At 50.2% G+C, this 16,845-nt stretch overlaps 1 protein-coding gene across 6 annotated transcripts in view; it reads right to left on the bottom strand.

Moving 5' to 3' along the window:
• CACNA1E (calcium voltage-gated channel subunit alpha1 E) overlaps positions 1–16,845 on the bottom strand; it is a 339,348-nt gene that overhangs the window by 289,697 nt on the left and 32,806 nt on the right. For all 6 annotated transcript variants that reach the window (XR_006386630.1, XM_044267234.1, XM_044267236.1 and 3 more), the window contains 2 exons: positions 10,289–10,394; positions 9,079–9,218 (listed from right to left, as the gene is read on the bottom strand). Coding sequence is in view for 5 of the 6 variants with exons in the window: in XM_044267234.1 (XP_044123169.1) it covers positions 9,079–9,218; positions 10,289–10,394 (246 nt within the window). In the remaining variant the exon portion in view is untranslated. The remainder of the gene's footprint in view (positions 1–9,078; positions 9,219–10,288; positions 10,395–16,845) is intronic.

Genomic DNA, 16,845 nt, shown 5'->3' with positions numbered 1-16,845 from the left:
GCACATTTCACACGGATGAACTTGAGCTTCACAGTGGACTCCATCTGCAACACAGACTCCAGGGGACACCTCTCTACCCAGGTGAGGGGATGTGCGTCAGCCACAGAAGGCAAATGTAAACACTCCCCTCAATTCAGAAGCCTACCCGGTAAACCTACAGAATAAATATTTATGCTACATCCGTCTCTGCTTTGCAGACATGCCGTGGAACGCCGCTGCTGCTACGCTCTCCCACACGCACTCACACACGTGGAAGAGGGCACGCACCGGAGGGCACGCACCGGAGGGCAGGCACTGGACGGCCCAGGAGGGACACGGTCTGACTTAGAAAGCAACTTGCCATCATATTTTCTCTAAGCTGTTCTGAATGGACGTAAAGCCAGGAAAATAGCCCCAAACCGACCTCCCCAAGGATTCTGAAGCCTCTCCCACTCCCTCTCCCACTTCCTCCTTATTAACACCATGGCCAATTCAGGCCTTACTCGGTTCTCTCCAGTTCCAGCTTCCGTCAGTCAGTGGGGGAGGCAAGAAGCAGCCTTTCAGGAAAGAGAAACGATGCCCAAACCAGAACACAGTAGCTGCTCAATAAATATCTCTTGAGTGACTCAAAGATAATTGTCAATACAGAAAAAATGTCCTTTCATAAATGAAAGGACAAATTCCCAGCACTCAAGGAGTAATCCCAACTCACCCACCTGTCCACTACCACCAGGGACCCTCATTCAGAGTCTCTCTGAGGAACGGGGTTTCTCACTGGCACAGACCTGAGAGATCTCTAAGCTCCGCGAGAAACAAAATTCCTTATTCTAACTCCAGCCTTCCCATCATTTATCTATCTGGAGGAAAACGCACTTTAAAAAATAGTAATAATAATGTTCTGACGAAAGGAGCTGCTGCAAGCAGCAGCCGTCTGCCCCCAGTGTGGGGTTAGACATGACAGTCCCTGAGGACATGGAGATGTCCAGGAGAGCAGTCACCAACTGTGCCGGGAACAAGAACCCGAGAAGCCGTCCAGCATGAGGGTTGGCGGAGCACCCTGCCATCAGCATTAGGGCACCAGAGTCTTCGTTCCCTTCCCCTGACTCAGCTCCTCCAGAGTCAAGCCCTCACATCTCCTCACCCAGCCTCAGTTTCTCCATCTCCCAAATGACAAGCCCCAACGCCCCCTCTCCTTATGCAGCCCTCCCGTGCCCCCCACCTCCCTGCTTCACCCATGGAGAGCAGAGAGGATGAGCACAGGGCGGGTCTGTAAATCCTGCCAGGCTCACGGTATATAAATACAAGTGTTGTGGTACTATTACCACAGAGGTTTAAATCGGGCAGGGGGCCCCGGGACTGCGTTCGCAACACCTCCCCCACATTCTCGGCACTGGAGACGGGGCTCCCAGCGGGAAACTGCTTTCCTCGATCTGTAGCTGCTCAGGAAACTCGTGTATTAGGGCGGCCTCCTTACAGAAGCCCTCTAAAAATACCTATCAATGTATATTTAGCTCCAGATACCACCCTCCTACCAACAGGCTTCAGGCTGAAGCACTCGGCGTGCGCTGCTCAGGAAAAGCTGGGGACCTGCGCGGGCAGCCCCCAGCATGTCCTCTGGCTTTTCTCGTTCTTGCTCCTTCTTCCTTTCTCTCTCCTCTTCTTGGCTTGGTTATGCACATCCCCCCAAACTGCGGCCAAAGACATGGCCATGGCTCCCTTCTCCTCTCCCTACCAAGACCTCAGAGTGGATTGCTTCCAGGAAAAAGAAGTCCTGTGCAAAGTTAGAACATTCCAGTCGGGCTCAAAGCCTGCAGGGGTTCCCCACAGACCCCCACCCCGGCTAAAGCTCGGGCTCCCGGGCCAGGCCGGCTTGAGCTCCTGCAGACCTCCAGGCTCAGCGCTCAGACGCCACCGGCCAACACCCCAGGACGGTCCTGCTTACTCTCCCTCTTGCAGCTGCCAGGATTTGGACGGAGCACTCCTTCCCCGGAAAACCTCCTCTTCCTTGTCTCAGTCCCACCTGCCCATCCTGCAGCCGAATTTAAATGTTACTTTTTTCGGAAAGTTTTCCCTAACCGCCCCCAAAGGTAGGTTGCTGCCCTTCCTCTTGGTTTTCATGACATGTGGGTCCTGGCGCAGGACACCCAGCCGCAGCCCACCCATAGCCACGCACACCGAGCACAGTGCCGGGCACACTGTGGGTGTGCGCCCACGTCTCATGAAGGAAGACAGAAGGGTGGAGTGAGGGGCTCAGTAGAAAAAAAAAAGAGGAAAAGCCCCAAGCTTAGATACACCTACCCACTCTCCAGGGCTTGCACGCAGACACACATAGTTAAGGAATAGTCAAAACAGGTCATCTCCCACAGTAAGGACGCCAAACTGTTGGCGCAGCATGCTCTGAGCAGTAACATACATACACACATACATACGTGTGCATGTGGGATTACATACTACACAGTCTTTGGCACGTGGGTTAACAAACAGCAGCTTTCACTGTACAGCAAGTGGCAGGTGACTCACTCCTGTTGCTTTCTCCTTACCACCCCCTAGAGCTACGTCTAGAAGGCTGGGTCTTCAATATTCCGCCCCGACCCCATCACCCAGGAAGCAATCCCCAAAAGGTAACACAGAGAACCCTGTAAACAGGCCCAAGTGACTAGAACCCTGTACCTCTTACTAACCTAGAGACTAGACTGAATTCCCAGCTCTCCTTTCTCTAACAGAGTGATCAGAATGGGAGCCAGCTGGGACAAGTCACAGCTACGTGAGAGAGACATTGTAGATTAAGATGAAGGACTGGTAACAGATAACACTTCCCTACGCCCAGGCCCAGGCTTCCCTCCGCACTCTCTTTTGCATCCTATAGGTGATGAGAGATTCTGGGATGAAGCAAAGGATTCGATTCAATTGACATTTACCTACTACAATCCAGGCCCTAAGGCTACAGAGAGGAATAGAGTTGAAAGACAGTTTTCCAACACTTGTTGTTTCCGGTCTTACTGATTTTGGCTATTCTAACTGCTCTAAGGTGGTATCTCAGTGTGGTTTTGATTTGAATCTCCATGATGGTAAATGATGATGGACATTTTTTCATGTGTCTGTTAGCCATTTGTGTGTTGGAGAGGATATGGAGAAAGGGGAACCCTCTTACACTGTTGGTGGGAATGCAAGCTGGTGCAGCCACTTTGGAGAACAGTGCGGAGATTCCTTAAGAAATTCAAAATAGAGCTACTCTATGACCCTGCAATTGTACGACTGGGTATTTACCCCAAAGATACAGATGTCGTGAAAAGAAGGGCCATCTGTACCCCAATGTTCAGAGCAGCAATGGCCACAGTCACCTATGGCCATTGTGGAAAGAGTCAATATGCCCACTGTGGCCCGTGGAAAGAGTCAAGATGCCCTTCAGCAGATGAATAAAGAAGATGTGGTCCATATATACAATGGAATATTATGCCTCCATTAGAAAGGATGAATACCCAACTTTTGTATCACCATGGATAGGACTGGAGGAGATTATACTGAGTGAAATAAGTCAAGCAGAGAGAGTCAATTATCATATGGTTTCACTTACTTGAGGAGCATAAGGAATAACACAGAGGACATGGGGCGATGGAGAGGAGAAGGGAGTTGGGGGAAATTGGAGGGGGAGATGAACCATGAGAGACTGTGGACTCTGAGAAACAAACTGAGGGTTTTGGAGGGTAGGGGTGGTGGTGGATATTAAGAAGGGCACGTATTGCATGGAGCACTGGGTGTGGTGCATAAACAATGAATTTTGGAGCACCAAAAATAAATAAATAAATAAATAAAAATTTAAACAAAGAAAGAAAGAAAGACAGTCCTCACCCTTACTTCTCTACTCTTAGCCACAGCTGCGGAGCATCTCTGAGTTCCCATCCTCCTCTCTCACTCACCCATCTCTTCCAGGTACTATGATTTATTATAAAGACTAATAGGGGATAATGACTTCAAATAATTTAGAATTTTCCAGGTGGCCTAACAAATGTTTAGAAACCACATGTCCTAAATTGTTACCAATACAAGAGATCCCAAGTTATGTAAGGTACTAGTTTGTTAAAGGAATGGCAAATTCCACTGTCTTTTAGGAGAAATGAGAATATATTAACTTTGGTGTGTCACAGTCCTAGCACTTGCTTGAGGGTTCCATGATACAAGTTTGTTCAAAAAATGGGTAAACGTGTGAATGAACGAACAAGCCTATTAACGAACTTGTGATTCAGCTTTTATACATTAACCCCACAAGAGCTAAGCTACAGGCCTTCTTAACCACAGAGACAAGTCTTAGGATGGACATATGGGACTCTGGTCCTCCTAAAGTCACATGGGAAGCTGCAGCTCTGGGATGGGGATATTTGCCAAATCATGCCCCGCCCCGCGCACCGCACATTGCATCAAGGGAACTGAAGGAACACGCACTCACAGAGATTGCATACGACACACAGAGCCCGTCCGCTTGGCAGGTGGCTGACAGTGTGCGGGAATGAGTGTGAAGAAGGACCCTGGTGCCAGCAGATGTGGGCTCCAGTCCTGGATCGAGTAGTCTCTCGTAAGTCCCTCCCCGAACCTGTTTTCTTCATCTATGAAATGAGGATAACGGGGGGATTATGAGCCTTCGATGAATAAAGCTCATACATTAACTTCCTAAACCATGAACTCTCTCAACTTACAGACCTAAGAATACCACAGGTTGGAAGGTCAGAGGGACCCAGTCCCCAGCTACTCCTTCCTTAGCAAAGGTCACTGATAGAAGGTCTTTCACCGAACCAGCCGTCTGACACCTCCACACACCGTCCGTCGGTCCCTCTCCTCGAGTCACACATTGAGAGCTGAGAAGTTGTGCAGTCTCAGCCGGAGGCGCTGTGTCACACTCCAGCACCCGTCCTTCCCTCTGTACACAGGAGGAAAATGTACACAGGCGGGGACACCTGGAACTCCAGTGGGAAGTAGGCACTGCCAGCAGGGACCACTACAGTGGCGGATGTCAGGAAGCCCGGAGGGGGGCTGTCCCAGGCAAAGCGCCAGCCCTGGGTCAAAGGGCACAGTGCCGAACCACGAGCTGCGGTCAAGAAGCAGTGACCTCGGGCAGAGCACTTAACCAACCTGAGGACTCAATGAGTCACATCAAGAGGCTGATCTGCTTGGCTGCCTGGTTGGTATTATAACATATCTCACTGCTTCTAAGACCCCAAGAGTTGTAAGGTACCCTGTGAGCTCCTTCTTAGCAAAGACAGAAAGAAAAATGCTGTCAATTACACAGTATCGTGTCCTTATTGTAAGACACGGGCTGACGTCGACGATGCTCCAGCTTGAGAAACGGGTGCTGGGGAGCGGTGCGCTGTGGTGTGTGACCACGCCATGTGCACCGCAGGTTAAATCCGAGGAGCCATTCCTGGGGAACCCTCAGCAGGAACCTCTAGAGCACCAAGCCCTTTCCCTGGGGCACATTCATGTGGGAATTAAGGAGAGAGAAAGGAATCGGGAGGTGTAAGAACAGGGACAAAGTCCTGTTGGTTCCAATGGACAGCAGAGACATTTTGGCAAAGTCTGAAGAGCCACTATTAAGAGGCCGGAGGGCTGAGCAGGCCCTCAGAGAATGAAGAGGACGAGTGACATGGCCTTGGGGTCACCCCCTGGGCCCACTCGTGTGCACCCCGACACATGCAAGCAAGGACACGGAGGACCTTCCTGGCCATCCTAATGGAAAGATCCCGGTGATTCCTACAAACCTGCTCCTCAAGCCACATGGCAACCCTTCTGGGAAGCCTGTGCCTCAGTTTCCAACAGTCTTCTCCCATCCTGTCAAAGGGTCCAGTTCCTCCACCTCCCCTCACACATACTAGCGGTCAGACCCCACACCAGAACGGCAGAGCCACCTTTAGAAGCACTTCAACCTGTCATGATGCCTCTCAAAATGTGATGTCCTAAAGACGTACACTGCAACACTTTTAATCATTAACTACAATAGCCCAAACCAGAAGGCAACCTCGCTGTCAAATCATGGTAAAAATGGAGAAGTCGGGGCACGTGGGTGGCTCAGTGGGTTAAAGCCTCTGCCTCTGGCTCAGGTCATGATCCCAGGGTCCTGGGATCGAGACCCGCCTCGGGCTCTCTGCTCGGCAGGGAACCTGCTTCCTCCTCTCTCTCTGCCTGCCTCTCTGCCTACTTGTGATTTCTGTCTGTCAAATAAATAAATAAAATCTTTAAAAATGGAGAAGTCCACATCTTCCATGGACATCCATGTAATAAACTGCTGGTCGAGCATTACAGATTTTTACCAAAATATAGAGTAATATGTACTATGTCCATACGGCTTTGACAAAAGGCCACAAAATTATATGCATTGATAAGAAAACTTCCTTAGCACTGAAAGGTCTGGAAGGAAACACCACCAAACAGTTATGAATTCTTCATCAGTAAACTGTTTTTCTCTTTTGATTTTCCAATATTTTGTTTAATGGACACATAATAGTTTAAAATATAAATAAATGGATGAGGGGCACCAGGCTGGCTCGGTCAGTTAAGCGTCCAACTCTTGACGTCGGCTCAGGTCATGATCTCAGGGTTGTGAGATCGAGCCCCACATCAGGCTCTGTGCCGGGTGTGGAACCTCCTTAAGTGTCTCTCTCCCTCCTCCTCTTCTTTGCGCCTCCCCCAACTCTCTAAATAAGTAAATGGTGAGATGAGAAATTTCAAATGGCCTCTGACACATACAGAACTCAACAGGACCAAGAGCGCACACAACGTGGACATATAAACCACATGCATTACAGTATGTGGTACTTTGCTCCCATACAGAATCACAATATTTCTTAAGGACTCAGATTCTCGTTTAGACCTCTCACAATATAGTAGTATTACTTATGTTAGGGACATTTAAAACATCACCAAGCCATTATCAAAAAGTCAAAAGATAACAAGTCTTGGCGGGGACGTGGAGAAAAGGGAACCCTCGTGCACTATTGGTGCAAATGTTAAATTGGCACAGTCACTAGGGAAAATAGTATAGAGGCTCCTCAAAAAATTAAAAATAGAAATACCATAAATCCAGCAATCCCACTTCGGAGTATATAACCAAAGGAAATAAAACCACTAACTTGAAGAGATACTTACACCCCCATGTTTGCTGTAGCATTATTCACAATAGCCAAGATAGGAAAACAACCTCAAAGTCCACCGGTGGGTGACAAAGGAATGCTACTTAGCCTTAAAGAAAAGAATGATGCCATTTGCGATGATACGGATGAACTCAGAGGACATTATGCTAACTGAAATAACCCAAGCACTGAAAAGAAAACTACTTCATGATCTCATTTCTATGCAGAGCCTTAAAAAAAAAAAAAAATCGAACTCACAGTAACAGAGAAATGAATGGTACTTGCTAGGAGCTGGGAGTGGGGGAGAAACCTGTCGAGAGTGCAAACTATCAGCTACAGAGGAGTAAGTCCCGGACACCAGCATGGTGACCACACGGTGACTACAGTTAATAATAATGTACCGTACACTTCAGATTTGCAGAGTGGAGCTCAAGTGATCTCACCACACACATGAAACAGGTAACCGCGTGAGATGACGGGTATGTTAATTAGCTTGATTGTGGTAATCATTCTGCAGTGTGTATCTAAACATCACAACACGCACTTTAAATATATACAATTTCTATCCGTCAATCATACCTCAATAAAGCTGAAAAAAATAAACCATGAGAAACAGGGCCCAGGTGTGCTGCATCGTCGATGACCACGCACTTCTGAAACACTGTGTACAAATTATCTTCATAGACTAAGCCGTGTTTAAGATTCAGTAGAATTTTTTTTTTTTTTACAAGAGTAACCTTCAGAAAATCCTCCCATAAGACAAATGTTTTTAAACATCATGGTCTCCATTTATCTGTTCCCTATACTAACAGTTTGCCTGCTGATGAGCTCCATTCGAACATTCCAGTCCTATACACCTTCAACTTCTTCTCTTTCACTTAATCGCAATTGGTGGGAAGGTTAAAAGTATGAGTATTGCATGTGTTCTACAAGACATGAGTGGACGCGAACATTCCCAAGCTCTTGTTTTCCTCAGACTTTATCTACCTCCGCTCCTCTGTTCCCTGGAACAAATTTCCTGTTCGTTCCCCTCTCCTTTTGATCAGTCATAATGGTGGCTCCAGGAAGATTCCCCTCCTCGCTTTTCTACTGCATTCTCTTCTTTTCCACACAGGTCTGGCAAGCAGCTGGGCATGGGACTTCTCAACTTACACCACTTACTGCTGTAGCCATGCCCACACAGGCCAGGGGCTCCTCCATGAGGCCTGGGCCACTACCCTCCCATGCAGGCACCAAAAGCCACAAGACACAAACAACAGTGAGCAACCACAAAAGCCCAGAAAGCCATGCCCATTACCACCAGTCCCAAGGCCATCACATATGCTGCTAATGACATTGGATGGGCCCCAATAGAGGCCATACTATATTCATTCTCCAAAAAATGATTTATCAAATATTTAAATAATGCAAATATGACACTACATCAGCAATAATTCAGGATTACTTATCAAATATTTTAATGTGATTCAATTTTATACTCCTATTAATAAATCTGCAAATCATAAAAAGTTCTGTGGTCGGGACACAAGTATCAATGATCAGTTAAGAAAATATCATTGCGGGGAGTGTTTCTTCTTCAACATTCAAGGAAACACTGCATCTCATGGCATTTGGGGCCATTTTGGTGGGGGCCCCTCAGGCTACAGCAAGCTGTGGGCTTTAGTGCAAAGACGCACTGGGATAAGTGTGTCCAGCACTAGTCAAACACCAAATGAAAACCAGAAGCAGAAGCAGCCACACCTTGGTTCTGTAACCTCTACAGAATGCCACAAGCATCCCCACAGAGTACTCGTCCCCCCTGCACATGGGTCACCTATGGTTTAGCCCCGTGAAGAATCTCATCCTTGAACTTTTTTGTTCTGACCCTACTCCCTGCGCTGCCTGCCCACCCCTGGGTTCCTTGTACCAGCCACTTCAGGACCACAAGAACACACGGGCACAACCCCTCACACCAGAAAGGACAGACTGGAAGAGGACTCACCCACTGAGGACCACGATGAAGTCCATGACATTCCAGCCATTGCGGAGGTACGAGCCCTTATGGAAGATGAACCCCAGGGCCACAATTTTGATACCAGCTTCAAAGCAAAAGATCCCAATGAAATATGGTTCCGTCTTCTCCTGCGGGATGAGAAGCATGGGTGCTGGTAAGGGAGGGAGTGAATGCAGACAAAGTCACGCCCCGGCCGCCCTCTCCACTCTGACTACTCCTCGCTCCTACAGGACACCTGAGTACAAGTGGGAAGTGAGTGCACTCACTGAAGGACTCGTGAAGGACTCGTGAAGGGAATACACAAGAGCACCGGAAGCCTGGGGGAGCCAGCTGCCGGAAGGGATAGGTATGGGGGTCACAGTCAAGTCAGACTTCTTCCCAGGAGAGTGGCTGATGTTTCTGGCTTCACCCTGGCAAAGTTGGCTTTTCTTTTCTTTTCTTTTTTTATTTTTTAGATTTTATTTATTTGACAGAGAGAGATCACAAGTAGGCAGAGAGGCAGGCAGAGAGAGAGGGGGAAGCAGGCACCCTGCTGAGCACAGAGCCCAATGCGGGGCTCGAATCCCAGGACCCTGAGATCATGACCTGAGCCGAAGGCAGAGGCTTTAACCCACTGAGCCACCCAGGTGCCCCCGGAGTTGGCTTTTCCACTGCTGGCTTTCACTTATCCTGCAAGCTCAAGGGTTCTCTTCTGCAGGTAATTAGGCTGAAGCCGCTTATGCATACATTTAGATTTTAAGCTATTAGTTTGTCCTCTGTTGGGAGAACACACTAGACAAGTGACTCCTTGCTTTAAGGAGAATACGGACACGACACCTACAAAGTTCAGCACTGTGAACGCACATAGGCTTTGAGCACCCTTCTTTCTCCCTCTCGCTTCCAAATCCATTAGGCAGGGGAGGGAAGTTAATGGCCTTTGCTCCTGCCCTTTCTTCTCGTCTGGCTACCACATAGTGTATCCACAAGTGTTTGTGATGCCCTCAGAACTTCTGGGAGCGGGAGTTAGAAACGTCAGTCCTCTCGTCCTTCTGCCTCCCAGTGGGGTTTGTCACCAGCATGTCCCTCAGCAAAGAACAAAGTCCTCACTGAACTGTAGGGGAGGGGTGGGAGAGGGGGCCAGGTGAGGAAGCAAAGGAGAAGGGAACCACTGGGGAAGAGAAGGGACTGAGGGAAAGATGAGAAGGAAGGAGGCACATACCAGTCTGCGGGACATCGGGGTCTTGTCATCCTCAGGAAGATGCTGTTCCAGGGCCAAGACAATGCAGTTGGCAATGATGGTGGCCAAAATCATGTACTCAAACGGCGTAGGAAAGAGGAAGTTAAGGAACAGATTCACCCAGGAGAGAGGGATGCAGCCTCCCTGATGGCTGTGCACAGAAATACACAAACTCCATCAGACCCCGTGGGACGTTCGCAGGGCCTGTGCCATCTCTATCAGCAAGCAGGCGGCAGGCAGCGGAGGGCCCTTCACATGGGAAACTACAACCATTTCTGATTGGGCTCTAAACCCCGAGCACCTTCTCCAACAGAAGGAGAAATGCAGCCAATAAATAATATAGTTAGACATCTGGCTGACACTCCAGCTACTCACGGGATTCAAAGGCACAGCAGGGATGAAGCAGGGCTGAAAACGGAAACGGAAAGAAGGAAGAGACAGGGATGCGGCGGCAGGCTCCCGCCACGGCGCTGGATGACAATGCTTCAGCAAGGACCCAGCCGTGGCTGTCGGGAGCTGACTCTGGGAATCACCTCTGGGGTTTCCTCCTCTAGAACCTCTGCTCAATGGAGTAGAAGAGCCTTTGGAAAAAAGAACAGTTCTCTCCATGTGAGCTCTCTTCTGTTTCAATACCCAATTCAGAAAAAAATTTAATGCGGTCAGAAGAAGCTTGCCTTGACCCACCCTGTTTCTCCCAAGCTTCTACACAGATAGCAAGCAGGGACACATCATGAGTCTGGGTCCAGGACAGCAAAGTTAGGGCATCTAAGAACCAAACTACAAGTGAATGGATAATGATTTCAGGCTTTTCTCTGTTGCATTTATCTGCAGACCAATGAGGGGGCTCCCTAAGCCCTTCTGCACAGCAGGACTATGATTCAAGTGCCTGCATGCGGGCTCTTGGGGGCACCACAAGCCCAGGAGGAGTTGGCGGGGGCACTGTTCCCAGAGAGAGAGAGAGGGAATCACCAGCTTCCGGAGTCAAGTCACTCTGTATGCTGGATTTCATTCCGTGACTATTGTTGTGACAAACACAAGTGAGCTGTCACCACAGGTCTTGCCAAGCAACCTATGCTCTGGCAGCTTCTGGCATCTGGGACGGAGAAAAGAGTAGATCTGGCCAAGTGCAGGGAAGGCAAGTGACCATCCCCCTTGTCCCACCACCACCTTCCAGGCCTTCTGTGTAGCATGTAGGGCCTAGAGCTTTCCCTAGGGAGGGAAGATCATAATCAGGCCCTGATGCTTTCCCGTCCCAGTGCCCATCAGTGGTCAGTGTGCATTCAGGGTATCTGTGAGGAAGGGCCGGGCACAGAGCTCCTCCCTGCCGAGGTGACATGGGAAGGAGATGCGAGGTGCCCGCCGCTGCTCAGGCCCAGTGCTGGAAGGGAGGTTGCCTCGGGCGAGGCAGGAGGCTGCACCTGAGCTTCGAGACCTCTCCACTGGCTCTCAGCAGTGCCAGGGCTGTCTCCTCCCCGCCACCAGGCACCCGAGTTACCACCCACTCTCCCTCCCACACAGCCCCAGCGCTCACCCAGGACCCACAATCTAGGGACGGCTCTGCTGGCTTCTGCTACTCTGGGGCTTGGCCACCAGATCTGAAGACTGGGTGGGCTCCAAGGCGTTCAGTGCCAGCCCCCTGCTTCCACACCCCACGGTGCCTATTTCCACCCACCCAGTCAGAGGAGAATCTACCCACACACCCAGCCATTCCTCTTCCCGCAGTTTCTCTCATACCAAACTCGGTCCCTGAGAGCTAAACATGCCAGTGGACATGCTCCACAGATGTCACCCTTCCTGGGACAACCCCACCCCCCACCCCGCCCAACAACACACCCAGGGTGACCAAATCCCACTGACCACAGGGGGCCTTCTTTTCCCTCCCATCATGGGCTCTGACCAAGTGTAGAGGGACCAGGGACTACAGCAGGATCTGGTGTCCCATAAGCCATCTGAAAAGTCTAGCTGGTCCTGGGCCAGGTTCAGACACCTGGAATCCCCCAGACCCAAACGGTAACACGAGGACGGAAGCAAGGCAGAAGCGGTGGCCCAGGCATGCAGGCCTTTTCCTGACCATATGCCGACCAGCCGCTGACGAAGGTCAGGAGAAGAGGAGGGCATCTAGGCCAGGGTTCCTACAATGCAGGCCGCGGGATACACGGATGCTAGTGCCGTAGGAATCTGCAATCAGATCATTGAGGGAAAGCCGGAACTCAGGAGAGTGAGCTGGCTTCTCCCCAGCAGGACTTCTTGGAAGCTTAGGGACTATTATCAACAGCGTCCACCGCCTCCCCCAAAGGCAGTGGGAATGGTATAGCGTATTCCTTTTTTTTTTTTTTTTTTAAGAATTTTTACTTACTTGATGGAGAGAGAGCGAGCCATCATGAGAGTGGGGTGAGGGGCAGAGGGAGAAGCAGATTCCCTATTGAGCAGGGAGCCCGATGTGGGACTCGATCCTATGACCCTGGGATCATGACCTGAGCCGAAGGCAGTCACTTAACCGACTGAGCCCCCCAGGTGCCCCGGTATGCAGCATTCCTTAACTTGCTTCCCCACACCACCCTTTCATCAGAACACCTCTCCTGGGAATGGCGTCAGAGAAGGTATTTGGGAAGCTCTGGTCCACAGGGCAGATGTCACTGCGGGTCCCCAGGTGTGAGGAGGAGGGCTGCGGCTCCGGCAGGAGAGAAGCTGGCATCCCTCCCACCTCCTGCCTCATCTTTAGTCGAAGTGGAACCATTCACAAGGTGTGGGCTCAGCTGCCCTTGGCCCTGGCTAGCAGGGCCCCGAGCAAGTTCAGAGAAGCGGCTCAGCGGGTCCAAGGCACCCAGCAGGGGACCCGGGAAGCAGGAATGGGGAGTGGCAGACATCATGGGTCTGCCTGGGTTCTAGGATTGCTTTTTGAGGCTCAGGCTCCTACCCCTGAGAACTGCCAAGTGACAGCCACAGACGTCAGTTCATCTGCTTTTAGGTGCTGACTTGAAGGCATGACGGGTTGTGGTGGCCATATGCCGCCCCGGGCTCTCCACCCCACAACACCTCCTGGGACTGTGGCAGCCCCTCGGCAGACCCCACTCCCTGCTCCCATGTCCACACCTACATTTCCCTAGCCGGATCACCTAAGCATATGGCTCCCTGCGAGGACCTGTCAGCTCACCTACTGGAGAACACCCAGGTACAGATACCTGAGGCTTCTCTGTGACCACCGGGCTAGCTTTGGGAAGGTGTAGCCATCACCAGTGCCAGCTGCTCAGGGCAGGAGCAAGGCTCTTGGCCCTAGGTGCTAATGACCCAAACTTTCTGTGACTAACCAGGTATCTGGATGGCCGAGAATTCATGAGGTCTCAGTCAATGGCAGTGCCTAAAGCCCTGGAGGATTCCATCGAAATGTGAGGGTTTGGTGATTCACAGGTTCTGAGAAGACCCCATTATCGTGCCCTCCCCCATCCATACCCTCTGCCTACATTCTGACATCTAAGGACCCAGGCAGAGCAACAATCCTCTGGCTTGAAGTGTGGAAAGCGGTTAAATGCACATATCCTTGGGACAGTTGTCCCTTTAGACCTTACGGCTCATCTCAATCTCGAGATGAACTTGGGTTTGGGGCAATGAAGAACCTGAGGTGAGGTTCTGCTGCAGAAGCAGAGGCGACAGAAAGGACGGTGACGGGTAATCTCGCCAGAGAGCAACCAGTTCCATCTGGGGCCCGGCCACTCTCCCTTCCAGCCCTTTCCTCACCCCTTTCTCTTTCTGAAGAAAGCATGAAGAACAGGCATGTACATGTCAGCACCCTAGCCTCCACCTGCAATGGGCTTTCTCCTCTTTTCCAGTCCTGTGTTCAGAACATGCTAGAATTAACCACCTCATCCGGGAAGGTTTCCCCCTGTGCCCCACAGCTCTTTCTATTGTACAATTTTATCACCTCTCTTCCTATTTGTCTCCCCAAGAAATTACACTTGAAAGCAAGGACACGTTCTTGTTCATCTCTCCAATGGCAGTGCTTACAGAGCCCCTAGTACACAGCAGGAGCCGACTCAATGCTCAACACAGGCATGAATGAATGGGAGGCACCCCTGGGAGCAGCAGCAGGACATTCACTCATGCTGGCTCAGGCCCGGGCTCCTGCTCACCCCCACCCTTGGGAGCTGACTCAGAGGCACCACTCCCATTTCTTCTCATCTACCCTCATAACTTCAAGCCAAATAAGCTTGGCGCTGAGGCTTGTGGCTCTGCTCTATCTCCCAAGGCAAGAGCCTGGCCTGCAAATAATGGTCAACAGGCCAAGGGAATGCACCTCAGGCTTGACAAAGATGTGACCTGGAAAGGTCAAGGAAGCTCCATGTTGCCAAGACCTCAAAGAACAAGGCCCTTCATGAGACAGTAATGGAAGACTGTCCAGACTCTGAGGCCCTCTGCCCAGGAATTCAGTGGCTCCCATCACACTCTGTGGACCCCAGATGCATCCTGGAGGACCGTATCTCTCCCAGGTATCCAGACTGTAGTCGGAGATCTTAAATAAACGGAGCCAGCAGGGAGGTGAGATGTGGGAGCCTGAGGGCACAAGTGTTGCCTGTCTTACCTCCAGACCCCTTGTGTCCATCGCATGGTAGGCACTCAGTGATTGTCTTCTAATTAATTAATGAATCAGTCAATTGGTAAATGAATTGCATAGAGAAGCGAGAGTCAGGGGTATCCTTGCAAAGGTATCTCCTACCTTCTCCACACCGCGTACCCATTTGAACTTTCCGTACTTAGTCTGTGTATACACATTAGCTATTCAAAAATAGAAACCAGCATGCAGAGAGGATCCCTTCAATGTAAAAAGGATTTTTTAAAAAGGAGCAAAGGAAAAAAAATCTGTCACACTAGAAGGATAATGAGTTTTCTTGGGGTAGTAGGGTTATTTTCACTTTCTTCTCTACCCCTTTACACATTGTCTTGAGTGTTATAATGAGTATGCATTAGTTTATAATTATAAAATCAATGTATTCTGAATATAAAATATGTATTTTGAAAAAACACAAGCCGACACAATAAAACCATCCCAACCTGAGGGCCATGGAAATTAGTACAGGGTTTCTGAGAGGATCTAAGGCAGGATAACAAAGGGACAGGACCCAAGGAAGAAATGGCAGTGAAAGTGCTTTGAAACCCCCCAAGACGCCTCCGCTCCCGTATGTGTCTCACTATCTGTTCACCAGGGGCCTCATTTCATCCACTTTCCTGGCAATCTCCCCAAACACCCCTCCACTCCACTCTCCCCCTGAGCCCGTTAATGAGGACCTCTGTCGCTCCATCTCTACCCCTCCCGTCTAGCAGCTTCAAGACAATCATTAGGGAAATGACAAAAATAGGTTCGCTTATTGATTTATCTCCTTTACCCGATGCTCCTTCCTTCCAACGGTTGACTTGTTTCCTTAGCAACACAGCTAATTTGAGCAGCACTACTTGGCCTGCACACCTGCCATTTGTTCATTTCCTTCCTGAGGCGCAGAAAGCCAGGGCGAGGAAGAGGGCTGCCCTATAGGCCACAGTTGTGGTGCTGATTCTGCTTGTCACCAGGGCCCTGGGGACCCATCCCGGGACAAGAGCCCTCCTTTGGCCTGGACCACCAGAGCCTCACCTGCCAACACCTCTCCGGGCAGGTCTGCAGGCACAGGACCGGGAGAGACTTAGGACTCTAGCAGCACACCTGGGGAGCTCCAGGGGAAACCTGCATCTTCACCACCACCAGGATGCTGATCCTAGGACCCCTCAGCTCCTGGCTGTGTCCTCTCAGAGCTGCGACATCAGAGCTCACTAAGGAGACTACCCGTACTCAGAGAGGCCGAGAGGCCACAAGGGACAGAATGCTGTGCTCTCTCCCTGACTCCAGGCCCTAATGGCGAATGCACTTTCGTGGGGAGCAGACTGTGGCCACGTATGCACTTCCTCAAAACTCCTGGGGGAGTCAAGAGTAGCCCCGGAGTCTCAGGGGAGGCTCATCCCAGTCTCCTTTACCCATTTCCACCCCTCACCCCCACAGCCCAGAACGCTCTCCCGGCAAGATCTGTCTCCCTTCCCTCCATTGCATCCCAGCTGCCTATTTTCGGAGGTCTAATTCTAAGAGATGAAAGAGGCCTCAGAAGATGGCCTGGGCCATTCTAACAAGTGGGATGTTAACTCAAAGACAGTCAGAGGGAAGGGGCCCTGACTAATCTGTGATTCCCTCGAGCACTACACCAGAGAGACATTTTAAATATGAATGATAATGAAATACAGCTATACAGCTCTCCAAGTCTTTCAGACTACTTTTTTTTTTTTTTTTAAGAACCAGAATCTTCCTGGAAACCTGCAATGCAATGGAGAAATACAGATTGGTAACGGGAAAGCAGAGCCAGGGTTCCCACTGCAAAATCTGCCCCAATGTGGCGCTCAAGGCAGGAGAAAGCACTGCCATCCATTCCCGCAGAACCAAACACCAAATACAGAAGAATCAAAGTCTAAAATGACCCATGAATATAAAGTCCTTTGAAAACCAGTAAGGTGCTACACAAATGCAC

The sequence above is a fragment of the Neovison vison genome, chromosome 10, assembly GCF_020171115.1.
Source record: "Neovison vison isolate M4711 chromosome 10, ASM_NN_V1, whole genome shotgun sequence".
Taxonomy (NCBI): Eukaryota; Metazoa; Chordata; class Mammalia; order Carnivora; family Mustelidae; genus Neogale; species Neogale vison.
This window is presented reverse-complemented; position numbering and strand designations above follow the sequence as displayed.